At 38.3% G+C, this 13,079-nt stretch overlaps 2 protein-coding genes across 4 annotated transcripts in view; one reads left to right on the top strand and one right to left on the bottom strand.

Moving 5' to 3' along the window:
• LOC145910446 (exocyst complex component 3-like) overlaps positions 1 to 13,079 on the top strand; it is a 59,778-nt gene that overhangs the window by 963 nt on the left and 45,736 nt on the right. Inside the window, exons 4-20 of one of the 3 annotated variants that reach the window (XM_082997575.1) lie at positions 310 to 441; positions 508 to 617; positions 1,028 to 1,141; positions 1,316 to 1,505; positions 2,073 to 2,148; positions 2,373 to 2,472; positions 2,652 to 2,817; positions 3,192 to 3,279; positions 3,468 to 3,592; positions 3,889 to 4,025; positions 4,242 to 4,317; positions 4,610 to 4,794; positions 5,105 to 5,210; positions 5,304 to 5,387; positions 5,630 to 5,722; positions 5,929 to 6,059; positions 6,625 to 6,765. In XM_082997575.1, coding sequence (XP_082853701.1) covers positions 310 to 441; positions 508 to 617; positions 1,028 to 1,141; positions 1,316 to 1,505; positions 2,073 to 2,148; positions 2,373 to 2,472; positions 2,652 to 2,817; positions 3,192 to 3,279; positions 3,468 to 3,592; positions 3,889 to 4,025; positions 4,242 to 4,317; positions 4,610 to 4,794; positions 5,105 to 5,210; positions 5,304 to 5,387; positions 5,630 to 5,722; positions 5,929 to 6,045 — 1,899 coding nt within the window. In that variant the 3' untranslated portion in view covers positions 6,046 to 6,059; positions 6,625 to 6,765. Of the gene's footprint in view, positions 1 to 309; positions 442 to 507; positions 618 to 1,027; positions 1,142 to 1,315; positions 1,506 to 2,072; positions 2,149 to 2,372; positions 2,473 to 2,651; positions 2,818 to 3,191; positions 3,280 to 3,467; positions 3,593 to 3,888; positions 4,026 to 4,241; positions 4,318 to 4,609; positions 4,795 to 5,104; positions 5,211 to 5,303; positions 5,388 to 5,629; positions 5,723 to 5,928; positions 6,060 to 6,624; positions 7,040 to 13,079 lie in introns of those variants that run through there. The other 2 variants (XM_082997576.1, XM_082997574.1) reach the window with 2 other exon arrangements.
• LOC145910449 (uncharacterized) lies at positions 7,599 to 12,849 on the bottom strand. Its single transcript, XM_082997578.1, has 11 exons — positions 12,718 to 12,849; positions 12,432 to 12,517; positions 11,802 to 11,897; positions 10,864 to 10,975; positions 10,621 to 10,737; positions 10,462 to 10,548; positions 10,080 to 10,274; positions 9,585 to 9,696; positions 9,360 to 9,511; positions 8,695 to 8,864; positions 7,599 to 8,384 (listed from the first exon to the last, which is right to left on the bottom strand). Exons 1-11 carry the CDS (start codon positions 12,770 to 12,772, stop codon positions 8,199 to 8,201), a joined length of 1,368 nt encoding a protein of 455 aa, XP_082853704.1. The 5' UTR covers positions 12,773 to 12,849; the 3' UTR covers positions 7,599 to 8,198.

Genomic DNA, 13,079 nt, shown 5'->3' with positions numbered 1-13,079 from the left:
AATCAGAAACACTTGGTTTTAAACATTTTTGAATGTTGTATATGATACAACATCGTGCTAATGACTTGTTGTTCTTGCCAATGGTTTTTATTTCCCAGCATATCCATAGCTTCAAATTTTTTTTTGGGTAGACCTCCCAAAGGTTTTGTGTGCACTTGTCCTAGTATTCATACTTGTTTATCCATTGATTTAAGTCACATATATATATATATATATAACAGTCTGCTTGACCACTTTTTCATATTCACACTTTGCATTTCAAATCAGATGCATATTTTATTATCCGAATACTACAGCTTTTTTTTTCAGGCTCACAAAGTTCTGACAGACCTGGAATCATCAAGAGATGATCTTTTGTATGAGCAGTACAAGTTGGATAATCACAGTGACCAGGACATAAAACAACTGCAGTCTTTCTTTGCTGAGGCTGAAAAACTATCGGTACATATATTTCGCTTCGCATTATTTTACTGTTGATCACACACATGTACATAAATATTTTGTCAGAATGAGTTGGGAAATGCTTTGTGGAAAGTTCTCGGAAAAACTATGACCCTTGTGAAAAAAGAGTCCTCAAAGGTTGTGACTGTCCTGAGAATTGTGGAAAGAGAGCACAGGTAAATAAAAACTACTTGTATTTTTGGTCTGTAACACAAGTTTTAAACTGCTTAAATATGTGTAAATGCGTAAACTGCCTGTTATGCATCTTTACCAATGCAATCGTTTGTAAGGGGTGCTTTTTAATTATTTTCTGCTTAAAGAGCAATAGGATGTTCCTTTATGCCATATTTTTTGGCAAAAATAGGGGTAACCTGGTCTGAATGCTCATCTTCTATACAAAAGTGGCTGATGGCTTATTGTCACATGGGTGTAGAAAAGAAAAATTTACATGGATGCAATTTCTGAAGTTTTTTTTCCTGTTTTGTTGTTGAAGTAATCAAAGAACTAGTTCATTTTCAGTCGTTTTGTGAAGCTGATTTAATCCAATTGCCTTACATTAAATGGTATGTATTTTATATGTACTTAGAGCCGACATGAAGATGCAGGAACAAGAAAAAGCATCTGGTTTTCTTCCACCAGGACGACCCAAGCGTTGGAGGGAAAAAGCAATGGAAACAATTCGCCAAACTGTGGATGACAGGTTTGTTTAAAACCTTTTTGTGGCATATATTTCAATGCAAGCACAGCAACAATTTCAAACATTAAATGTGTTTATATGTATTTTAGTTTCCCTAGAACGTTTCTTGTTTGTCAAATCATTTAAATTTGTGAAATGTACTGCCAAAAAATGAATTTGCAATGTTAACATCAACAGAATTGAAAGTGATGTTTATGATGATCGTGAAACAGACAAGATGTGGCTTGTAAAGCATCTGGAAATTTTGAGAAAGAGCATCCTTGAGGATCTCCGAGTAGCACGATTCCTCTGCATCCCATGCTTCCCTCCAGCGTACAACATTTTTGAGCAGTATGTGCACTGGTACCATCTCTCCCTGGCTAGCCATGTTAGTGTTTACTTCTTTACCAATTGCTAATTAACTTTTTCATTTTAATATGTTAACTAAATTTTATGTTACTAAATTTGCAGTGACTAAATTACATATATGGCTTTAAGTATGTTTGTTGCATGCCATCAGTTGTAACAGTGTGACACAAAGTTGGATCACATGATGCAAATGAAGCATATGGTTACGAATTTTAGTTTTACAAAACATATTAGCTTTGAAATAAGGTTGGGATCCTATAGTCTAAACTGGGTCCACAGACCCCTGGGGGTCTCCAATGGCTGCACAGGGGATATGTAACATTGTGGCCGAAAAAAAACTCATACATATTGCAAACAGTACACATGCTATTACATACAACTGGCGCAGTGATTCGTAGACTTTATTTAACCTTATATGGTTTAATATTTGTTTTCTGATTTTGTCTAGTTCTGCGACTATGACACTATTTCAAAATACAGATTCACAATTAGGGGTCTGTACCAAAAAAGTTTGGAAAAACCTGTTCTATAAGACTATTTAAATACTTTTGCTAAGATATAAACTGTCTGCTTTGTTTATTTGCAGTTGCAAAGGCTTATACAGGAGGGTTTGGAAGGAAATGAAATTATTTCTTTGCTCACTTGGTTGAATCATTACACAGGTATGCCATTTTCTATTACACGGAAGAGCTCATATTACTAATAAACTGTTTTTTTTTCATCACATAAGTATTGTAGCTGTGTGTGTGCTTATTTCAATGGTAAACATGTCCAGCAGTCTTGGCAAATATTGTTTGGCTACTTTAGAAAAAAATCAGTGGTATGATTTTTCCAGCCAAATTTACCCAAAGACGAACAATTACAACATTTTATTGCCCACTGACAGGTAGTGAACTGATGGGACATGTTGAACTTTCTTCTCGTATTGATACCAACAAACTCCCTGCTCTTCTAGATGATTCTGTCAGCGAAGACCTGATAAGAAGGTAAATTTTATACTTTTGTTATCAGCAGAAACATATTTGTCTAAACTGTACTCAAACAACCATTATATTATTGTATGTAAAGGTAAATGGTATTGCATTTAATCCACATTTAACTATCAATTAGGTTACAGTTTTCTGATATGTTTTGGTCTTACCTAATACAAATCTTACTGTTGTAGCTACTTTGACACCACCCAGAAAAACATGCTGGTATGGACAAAGAAGTCCCTCGAGCAAGATGCATCTGATTGGAGACGAGAAGAGGAACCTGAGACTGATGCTGATGGATATTATCGCACATCACTTCCAGTCATCCTCTTCCAAATGATCCAGCAGACCATTCAGGTGAGAGCAGCAAACAAGGTTGTTCCAAGTTAGTTCATATCCGGGTAGATTGTTCACCCCAGTGTGAATGAAAGATTCATTTGTTGACATTGGGTATTATACACTGTTTCTATTTCTAAGATTTGTCCATGCGAAAGCATGGCATTACTTATGTGAAATAATTGTTGTTTGCAATCCTTCACCTCGTCTTTAAAAAACAGTTGCGTAATTTCTCAAATTGAAATGTTTTGTGCAACATTGCTGTGAATGAAATGCCGTAAACTTCTGTAGCGGTGATCGTAACTGAAAAACGGTATGAAGCAGCGAAGCAATTGATCTATAGCATAAAACATAATTTTCATGGTTACAAAAACGTTACACTACGTATTTACAAGGTGGCGGAAACAATCTCTGACGATCTGAAACGTAGAGTGTTTGACGTTTGTATCAAAGAGATGAACAAGTTCGTTCGTCTGTATGCAGGTAATATGTGGTGTGCAGTGTGTTGTTCAAATCCAAATTGCTTCTGTAGAATTTGTTTTCAACTGTGTATGTTTGAATTACACACTGATATAGAGGTTAGAAGACACAGATCGGTTTGAATTCTTTTGTGGATAAATGAATTGAGAAAGTTAACTTGCGAGGTGTTGTATAAACAGTAATTTGTACAGAGGCCATAGTGACGTACAAAGAGGAGCACTTCGTGAATCGCGAGGAGCCGATCTATTACCCTCTCTACATGGTGGCAGTCACCAACAACTGTGAGGCTTTCACCGAGTTTGCAATAAAACTACAGGTAAGGAATATTCATTTAACTAACTCCTCTACCTTATTATTGCTCATAATATTTATACCTAGGTAGTTAAATTCTGATTAAACTTACTCAAAATATGTGTTAAGACAATAGCTTACGGCGTGCTACTTAAAACATGTAAATTGAACATTGTGTCATTGGTCAGCCATCAAAAGTGTTGCTTGACTTTGTGTTTGTGGATAACCAGATTGATGTATGCGCATTTCCGAGCAATGTGAAAAATATTTTATATTTATTTACTCCATTACTATTTTGTAACACATCTGGCACCTCTACAGCGGGAAATGAAAGGAGAAAAGGTTCAGACTGAAAACCTCACCTCGGAACTCGAATTGATGCAAATGGATCGGGAATTGAACGATATGGGAAGTGATAATCCGTTTGTTGATGACCAGAAGGACGACCCTCTGGCTCAGTGAGTGATAAACAATATTTATGAAACGTTTAAATACAACTAGACATCTCTGTATGGTACAGCTTAAAACTCTTGAGAGGTTTTTATGTTAAGGACTTTATAAAACATGAAAAACTTTAGAATCAAGAAATCAGCTACCTCATAAGCAAGATACTTTTTCCTTGTGTCATATTTCCATGTTAATTTCTTCAAAATAAACTCTTATAACCTTATTAGATTTCGCCGGGAAATGGATCAAGTCGCCCAGGCGTCTTGCGGTTTCTTACTTGATGAAGTTTTCCTCGATCTTGAGGTGTTTGCAGTGTTACTATCGTTTTACATTTGTAATTGGGTCGTTGAATGTAATCGTTGGGGTAGCGGAACAAGGGTTCTGTGGGTGAAATAGCACAAAATTTAATCCTTTTAGTTGTTTACTATGTGGGTCGAATAGTATCACGGAACTAAAAACTTTGAAAAGCCATGGGTTAGACGAATTTGGCATCGAAGTTAAATTATGTCCGCTTATACTGCATGTCGTAGCTGAGCATATACGTACATAAATCGTCATGTTTGTTGTCAAACCACCCTATATGATATGTTACCAGTCGCACTGCAAGTCTCTGTTCCAACGTTCCTGGCTCACCGACCGCTCAGCCGTCGACACCATTTGCGTCACAGTCGAAGATTATTACACAGACTACGTTCACTTGCGTCCACGTTACTTTAATTGGATAATGCGCGAGGCCGAGCGCCGCGTAGTGGTCGAATATTTGCGAGCTGTGCTTGGCAGGTGGGTAAAGCTTAGTATTGACCAAATGTTAGCCATAAAAAAAGGATTTTTTTTTATCTAATCACAAATGCAGTTTGATATTCCCTTTTTTTATGTTGGTTGTTAATGTTTAATTGGTTGACTGCTCGTTTCTATTTTCTTGGCACTTTTCAAACTGTTTTTTCAAATAAACTTTTAATAATCCCCATGTTAATAAAAACAGTCCATCTCAAAAAAAGATACGTGTATAAATTTATTTTGTTGTAAAGTTGAATGCTGGTGTCCACTTAATTGACGCTTAAAACGGCCCAATTTTATTGATATGTATCAGGAGAATAAAGTTCAACAATCAAAACGAGCGCGCCAATGCCGGAGAAAAACTTTTGCAGGAACAGCAACTTCTCTCTGCGCTATTCAAGAAACTGATTCAGACTGGCGTGAGTTTAAAAAACTTTTACCTGTACCTTTGCTGTTTTTGCCTAACGACCTTGCACTAAACTGTAAACTGACAACTGTCCGCTGGTGTTTAGGGCCCTTCCCCATGTGAGGCTCTTATACCGATTGCTGAAGTGATTAAGCTTCAAGATAAGAGCATGATGTCATTGGAGCTTTCGGTACGTTTTACTGCTATTTGTTTATTGAAAACTCGGTTTTCATGGCAACGTAAAACTAAAACAAGATCTATGGCCTTATCGGATTTGAGCTAGCAAGTGATTAGTTTTCAACAAGTCATTTCTTGCAACTTAAATTGCTAAAAAAAATCGTTTGAAATTTTTTTTATTGGATAACAAACATCGATTATACATTAACACGTATTTGTCCTGATTATACAGCTAGTATGTTTAATTGTATGCAGGGTTTAGTAAACAAATACAACGATGCCACTGTGGAACAGCTACAAGCGCTGCTTGCAATGAGAGGGGACTTTTCAGCTTCCGAGGCCAAAGAGGTGCGGTCTCTTGTTTGGTGACAATGTCGTTTGTTGCGTCACAATGCATGCTCGTGGCGTATTTGTGTTGCACGTTGGAATTTGAGAACGTTTATTTCGTTTGTTTACGTTTGTTTTTTTATTTTTTTTTCGATTGCTTGCGTTTGCACATGAACCAAAATCGCGTCGCTCGCTTGCCTGTCACACCCATACGCGACAACCAATAGCTAGCGGAGGAACTGAAAATGGACAACCGGGATTCGCTTACAGACGACGGCGAACCAGAAGTTCGATTGTTCGTTGACGTTGACTCCGCACCACAGACTGGATTCTTTCGCAGCTAAGCATTCTTGAAACCGTAAGATGCCTTTCATCATTTTTACGTTTCTATTCTATATGTACATTGTACTAGTTTTCGATCCAGGCGTTTCAATACAATTAGGAACATGATTCTCTTCATAATCAATCTGTTTAAAATATGCTTGGAATGTGCTTTTCCATATCATTTTGCCTGGATTTTTCAATGATTGGCATGCTTCAGTTCCAGGGAACCGATTGACTTTCAGTTTCAACAAGTTCTCATTTAGTGAATTAAACTTTATCCCACCTATGTTAGAAAATCAAATTTGATATTTTTTGTTTGTATAAAGTTTTGATTTTTAGCCGAACATGGTGTTGGTATAATATGAGTAGGCCGCAATTTTACAAAAGGGTAGAATAATTTTAAATTATTGGTAAACTAGGAACATTTTCTAAAAAAAGCTACAAGAAAATTTATCAGTAGATGTTTTGCACAATGCAAGTAAAAACTTTGTGGAGCTTCAAATTAACAAACATATACTTTTCCTGAATTTACTCCCAGCAAACTACAACCCCGATAGGTCCCACAACCGACCCATGTGTGTAATGTGTTGATATTTTAGCTTTGCACAGAAGTATGTGAAGGGGAATGGAGCAGCAAAACACCCACAAAGAAGTCAAGCGGGCTCTACAAAGCGGCTGCTAAATTTCGTGTAACCAGCGTACCGACTGCCAACACACCTTCATCCATATTCAGTCGGTTTAACAAATTTATCGACCAATAAATTCCATCCATTCAAAAGAAAGGAACCGTTTTGATTATTGAGTGCTGAAAAGCCTACTTATATTGTGCTACACAAGCTCCATTTATTCTAATTGCTATTGTACTCAAGGTCGGCACGCTTTCTTTACCCATAAGGGTGCAAGCTTGTATGCTTTTCCATAGTGTTCTGGTCACATTGAATTTCTTTTTGCGCGCTGTTGTATTGATTTTTTTTATTGTGCAATATTATACACCTTATGCTAATAAAACAAATCACCGACATTCGCCTAGCCCAGTGTATTTCTTTTTTTTCGTACTACCTCCTAAAGAGATTTTTTTTTTCATCTTTACCAGGACAATATCACACGAAGGATGAGGCTGATGCAACAACGCCAGTTTATCAAACTTTAATTTGCACTCAAAACAGAAAGTGTAACTTTAACTCGACCTGACATCATAGGTCACACAACAGCTGTGATCATTAATTGCTGAACTGGAGTTTCTGGCCCCCATTTTGCAACCACTGGTCTAATCCTGAGTGGAAAAGTCACATATATCTTTAATTCTTTCGGGCAAATTGTTACCAAAACGAGGAAAACCATTAGGAGGTAAATTAAGTAAGGTTGGCCTTTATAATTATTTGAAGTAAGCAAGCGTATTGGAATTTTTGGTCATTCGCCATCATTTATTACGGTCCTAACCAAAATCAGCCTCTTCTTGCGTTTTGTTTGTTACGTCACAATGGCGACAAGTTTTCGAATGTTTTGGCAGCGCCAACTTACGTGTCTGCTGTCTTACTGTTGGGAGAAAGTTTATAAACTGAAGTTTGGCGTTTATTGCTTACCAATGAAAAAGGGATGTAACAAAAAAGGCAGATCAAAGCAGGAAGAAATAAATGAATTATTTACTTCACAAGGTATGTTTACTTGTTTCGTACATTCACAAAAGTGACATACCGACTGAGGATGTTTATTTGAAAACAGAATTTAGCATAGTATCATTCCAACCTGCTTAGTCACAGTTAGTCATATGCGCCTGTAGGTCACGTTTACGTAAACTGAGCCAAAGCAGATTGAATTTTCGTGCGAATAGTCAATGGAATTCTGTCTGGATGTTTTGGCAACCACATTGCACTTTAACGCATTTGCGTCACCGTTGTTAATGAAAAATCATACACATTAATTGATACTTTCATTAGCATGAACAGTTTTATGCAATAAAGCCGCGCATTGCACAGTTTCAAGTGAAAATTGCCCATTGCTTCTCGCAGGGCATTTTTGCACATTGAGAATTCGCAGTGCCAATACGTGCGGGAGGCATTGTTTAAATTAAAAACAAAGCTGTACAAAATTTCTTTTTCGGCGTGATCGGCCTTGATGACTGGGCTTTTATTATTTCTTGCCAATCAGCCTGTGGTATTTTGTTAAAGATGACTCACAAGTCGCATCGGTTGATACAGATTTGCTCGCTAATGCCTGCAGAAAGCAGATTGTTAAGACCTTCGAAACCCTCGCTGGCGATGAAATACTGGCTCCTTTCACCAACAATTTCTCGCAGGCCGTCGTCCAATTGGTCCACTGTAAGTTTTCCAGTGGGCGGCATGACTCCGATTCCAAACATCTTCACAAATGCAATATTTTGGAATGTTTACCACGAAATCTCGTCTAAAGCATGTATTGTTCACCGTACGTGGTTTAAAACCTCGAGGAATTTATAGTAAAGGCAATTTCCTTCTTGTTGCATTTCTTGGCATTTCGCAAAAAGTGACTCTGTTTTATGAAACAGTATCCGCAATATTTAATTGACGCGTGACAAGAAATATGACACCCAACGACGAATGGGAGTAGCAAGAACGTGCCCTTCTAATTTATCAAAATTTGGTTCTAATGGGTTTGCACGGTCGGTAACTGTTCTTGGAACCAATGCTCACCAACACTCCAGCTTTTCTAAGATACGTGGCGTCCTCTTCGACTGGATCCTTTGGTGATGTTTGTCCGTCGGTGATTATTATTATCACGTTTTTTACTCTACTTCGATCGCCCGTCGTTTCGTTAAATATCACATCTCTGGCGTGACGTAAGGCTCGGCCAGTGAAGGTTGCTGGGCGACAAGGTTGCCAATATTTAGCTCCTGTCATGCTGCGGTAATCACCATTTTCGCCAAAACGAGGTGCATTACACGTGTCGTCGTTTATTTAGTGTCTTTTCTTTAAAAACGATATTTCTGTCACATTACGTGGGGAATCTCAGCGCAGGCACAGCGTAATACGACATGTGTTTCTATCTCTTAATCTCGTTACGTGATGGCAAATGTTAATTTTTACGGTTCTATAGATATATACAGGTTTGTTATAGGTAGTCTACAGTGGAACTTTTTTGAGTCCGCAGGCATATCTACCACATACAACATAAAAATGTAATTTGGTCAACTGAGATAACGCTTTTACAACGATAAAGAATCGACTGTGATCACACATAGTTCTAATATTTTCCGCATTGCTTTTGTTTTGCTTTAGGGACCACATTAATCAGTTGAAAATCAACTGTCTTCGCGGTCACGATTTCGTGAGCTACTTTAAGAGCATTATATACTTACCCGATGGATTGTATTTCATTTTTCCGACCGCTTCTAACAGTCCTTCTTTATCATTCGGATATTGGTTAAACAAAATTTGTGATCTTTTGTTAGGCCACCGCCCGAAGCTGAACACGGCAAACTGGGTGGCCTCGGTTGTCACTTCAAAGGTTCTGTGCAACACAACATATTTCCACAATAAACGCTTCGAAACACGTATCGTGACGATAACTGTTTTTGACTCACCTAATAATGCTCTGAGTAAAATTAATCATAAATGGCCAGTTGGAACGCCTCACTGACAACGAGGAATCTAGTATAATGCAAGCGTCCATAAGAGCGTGCGGAGGACAGGAACCTGTACAAAAATAAATGGGGTTAATTTTGTGCTTGACATATGGAAACGTGTAATGCCAATGAAGTGCAAAGTGCCGTAATGGGGATTATGGGTCTTGTGAAATTTACGGGCATCAATTTCGTCGAGGTATGGCGCTCAAAGAAAACACACTTTTGAACAGTGTAGTATTTTAACAAGCAAAAAGGTTTCGAACTTCTTGCAAATAAGTTTATTAGAAATGAGTGACGGACTTGCCCGTATATGAACTTTCGTAGTGCCCAAGTAAGCGTGCATCCTATCAGAACAACAAGCTTTCTACAATAACAATCATGTTGTCGCGGTCGTGATAAGCCACGTTTGCTGTATTGCGTAACAAGCTCAAAAAGAGGTCTTGGCTAACTTACGGGCACAGCAAGGCTTTGGCCGGTCCCACTGTGGTAGAGGATTGCTTTGCCTCTCACACGTCAATGTGTCGCTCAGTCGTGGAAAAACCTGGTATTGCTCATCTGTGCAGCGGAAATTACATTTCGATCCGAGGTTGAACTCGTTCGTGCATTCAAAAACGCCTTGGTTAAATGGGACCGCGTCGCACAACTTGGCTGAATATAAAAATTAAAATAAAGGAACTTGATTAAAACCACGGTTAATGCCCTAAGTTACCTTTACACGAATACAAAACACAAAATTTTGTGTAGGATATATTTTTCGTTCACAATATTACAGCCAATAACTTTTTTTACGATTTGCTGTTGGGATAACGTTGATAGATTTATATAGTAAACGTACGTAAGCATCTTGGTATATCGTCGTTCCAGACAGCCCTGTTACCTCGTCGAACGCATTTGACCATCTCTGGACCAGCCAGGGTATGACCTTGCAGAACACAGAAATTTTTATAGCTACTAATCAGTCACGATTTACGTCACCAAATGCCTATTTTCTTACCCTGGTCACATTGGAAAAAACACTGCGCGCCGACTTCTGTGGGTGTTCTTCGAAAATCACATCTTCGCTCTCCGAATTCAGGTTGGTGCAAATAAGGACACTGCAGTCTTACGGGACCTAAAAATACGCAGTCGGAAGTTGAATTGGTTGAATATAAATTTAACCAACCTAAATCTATATCCTTAAAACTTATTCAACATTTATCGAATTCCAGTAATAACAAATAGAGAAAATCGCCCCAACCTTTACAGAAAATTGCTGGGCCGTTGCAAACGTCCGTTGAGCAACAACATCTACATACGGAGCTTGGTGACCTGGTATTGCACTGCGTAGGATACCACGCCGGTTGAGGATTCTACGTAGAAATTCAATTCGATAACGGGGGTAAATTTTCGGCCGCAGCGCACGTTATCCAAGATACCTGAGTCGGTCGGGCTAATATGCGTCCCTTAATCTTAACATAATCCAAAAATTGGCCTAAATCCTGTCAAACATCACTTTTTTATTGCCCTCCGTGTATGAAATCTCAAAGTTTTGGTAATAGCGTTTCTTTAAATTGCAGGTACGAACAACAGCCTATCTGTTGACAGTTTCATTCGAATAACCTTGGTTTTGCGTCTTTACAACCTGCCTTATTCAAAGCATGTCTGAAAAAACTTCAAAACATGCAGCATAGCTCATAAAAAATGTAGCTAAATGTAATCTGCAATGTAAAACGTTGTGCCAATATAAAATGTGGTGTTATTTATGCCGTAACGTTCCAACCTTTTAAGGCTTGGTATAACAACGAGTTGTCTATTATTATGTTTTAGTCAGAATGTGAGCTTTTGTGTTGCATAACAATACGATTACAGATCTGGTTGACTTGGAGCGTTCCAAAGCGCGCCGCAACTGTCCAATGCAGAGATTTCATAGCCCGAAGTGACTTAATTAAGCGTGTCTGCTTTGCGGCATCGCGACCGCAGAAAGTTCAACGCATATCGGCGTGAGAGTGGGTGTATTGTGTAAACAATCGAGTCATTTTGTGCTGCCCTTTCCAATCACGAGCAACATTTAGTGAGATAACACATTTGTGAAACTGCGAAATCGACACATGTAGATATGAACAGGCCGATTATATCAGTGCAGAAAACTAATGCCACTATGAGTGGAATGAACACAAAGAAATGATGGACCTTTACCTGAAAGAAGTTGTTTGCACATGCGACGGCTTGTTTGCATGTTTTTGTGATAACCCGTTGGTATCCATTCCTCCTTACTACGTTCTGGCACGCATCCTAGAAGCAAAAATACATTAGGTCGAAGTGCGTGTTGTTGGCACCAATTATATCGACGAACGAAACAATATGTTGTTTGGAGTGTGGCAACTTCAATCATCGCCATAAAATCAAGATGTGTCGAATATTGCATTGGACCAGGATGTCTATTTCGTGCACAAATATCGTCATATTAAGCAGAAAACCCGCCCATCTTGCACGTTTGCAGTTTTTCACCCATGTCAAATATGAGGCTCATGTCAATAGAATACAAAAAATATGGTCTGGGGTCTGCACGTTTGTATCTCCGAATTTAAATTTAAGCTCAGAGAGCGCTTGGATCCGAATGCTGTTGTACGTAAAGTTATAAGGTTTCGTTCAACAATACTTATTACTGCTACGCGTTTCTATTACATCAAATCTTCTCGGTTAAAAATTCTCTAATTACATTTGTCGCTAAAGTTTATCTATATGTGTTGGCTGAGTAGACACATCAGACATTCAAAACCCCTTACGTTGCGCAACGTTGCCACGTACAAAATTTTCCAGACTCACCTCGTTCGTAGCACACTTTTTTATTCGTCCGAATAAAACGCAGTGTCTGTTTGTCGGCTGGTTTTCGCACACGAAGCAGTTCAGACCTACCAAAATAAATCTTAATATTAAAACTCCTTTCATTTTTTACATCACATTTGTTATTCCGTTTTTTTGCACTTTAGAAATTTTAATTTTGTTGGGTTTGAATATTCAAAGCATTAAAAGTTTCGCCACGTTAAGTGCAGAACTGAAAAAAAACATTTTCAAACACTGAGCATGCGTTTATTCACTGTAGCTGACTTACCGAAAGTACATCCTGCTATCCAGGCTAACGTCAGCGCAAAACCTAAGCTCCTCATGGTTGTATCGCGTTTCTTTTAGCGGATGGGCCTGAGTTCTGTAAAAAATAACTTACGTACCTTTTTCGACGAGGCGCATCAAATTTATGAGCATGGGCAATCTAAACGTCACGATTTTCTGCTTTGCGATCCCTATGCGTAGTGCTTGCGTGCCGCCCAGCGGCTGTTTACGTGGTTTGGATGTTTCTTTATCCTTACATCAAGTTTCAGCGCATTTCTACTTTCAGTGCTTTGTATGATAAAAAATAGCTTATGTTATTCACAAAATGATCGAAAATCTCTGATGCCCTGTTCTCGATTTATCCAT

This window comes from Ascidia mentula, chromosome 8 (genome assembly GCF_947561715.1).
Source record: "Ascidia mentula chromosome 8, kaAscMent1.1, whole genome shotgun sequence".
In the NCBI taxonomy this organism is placed as follows: domain Eukaryota; kingdom Metazoa; phylum Chordata; class Ascidiacea; order Phlebobranchia; family Ascidiidae; genus Ascidia; species Ascidia mentula.
The sequence above is the reverse complement of the archived record's forward strand: the minus strand, read 5'-3'. Positions and strand labels throughout refer to the sequence as shown.

What these genes read in the sequence shown, in the direction of transcription:
- LOC145910449 (XM_082997578.1), bottom strand. Translation starts at nt 12,772, where the DNA reads ATGAGGAGCTTAGGTTTTGCGCTGACGTTAGCCTGGATAGCAGGATGT. An exon ending in GATAGCAGGATGTACTTTCG is followed by an intron (nt 12,518 to 12,717) that starts GTAAGTCAGCTA and finishes TTATTTTGGTAG; the next exon opens with GTCTGAACTGCTTCGTGTGC. An exon ending in TTTACTCAGAGCATTATTAG is followed by an intron (nt 9,512 to 9,584) that starts GTGAGTCAAAAA and finishes TGTGTTGCACAG; the next exon opens with AACCTTTGAAGTGACAACCG.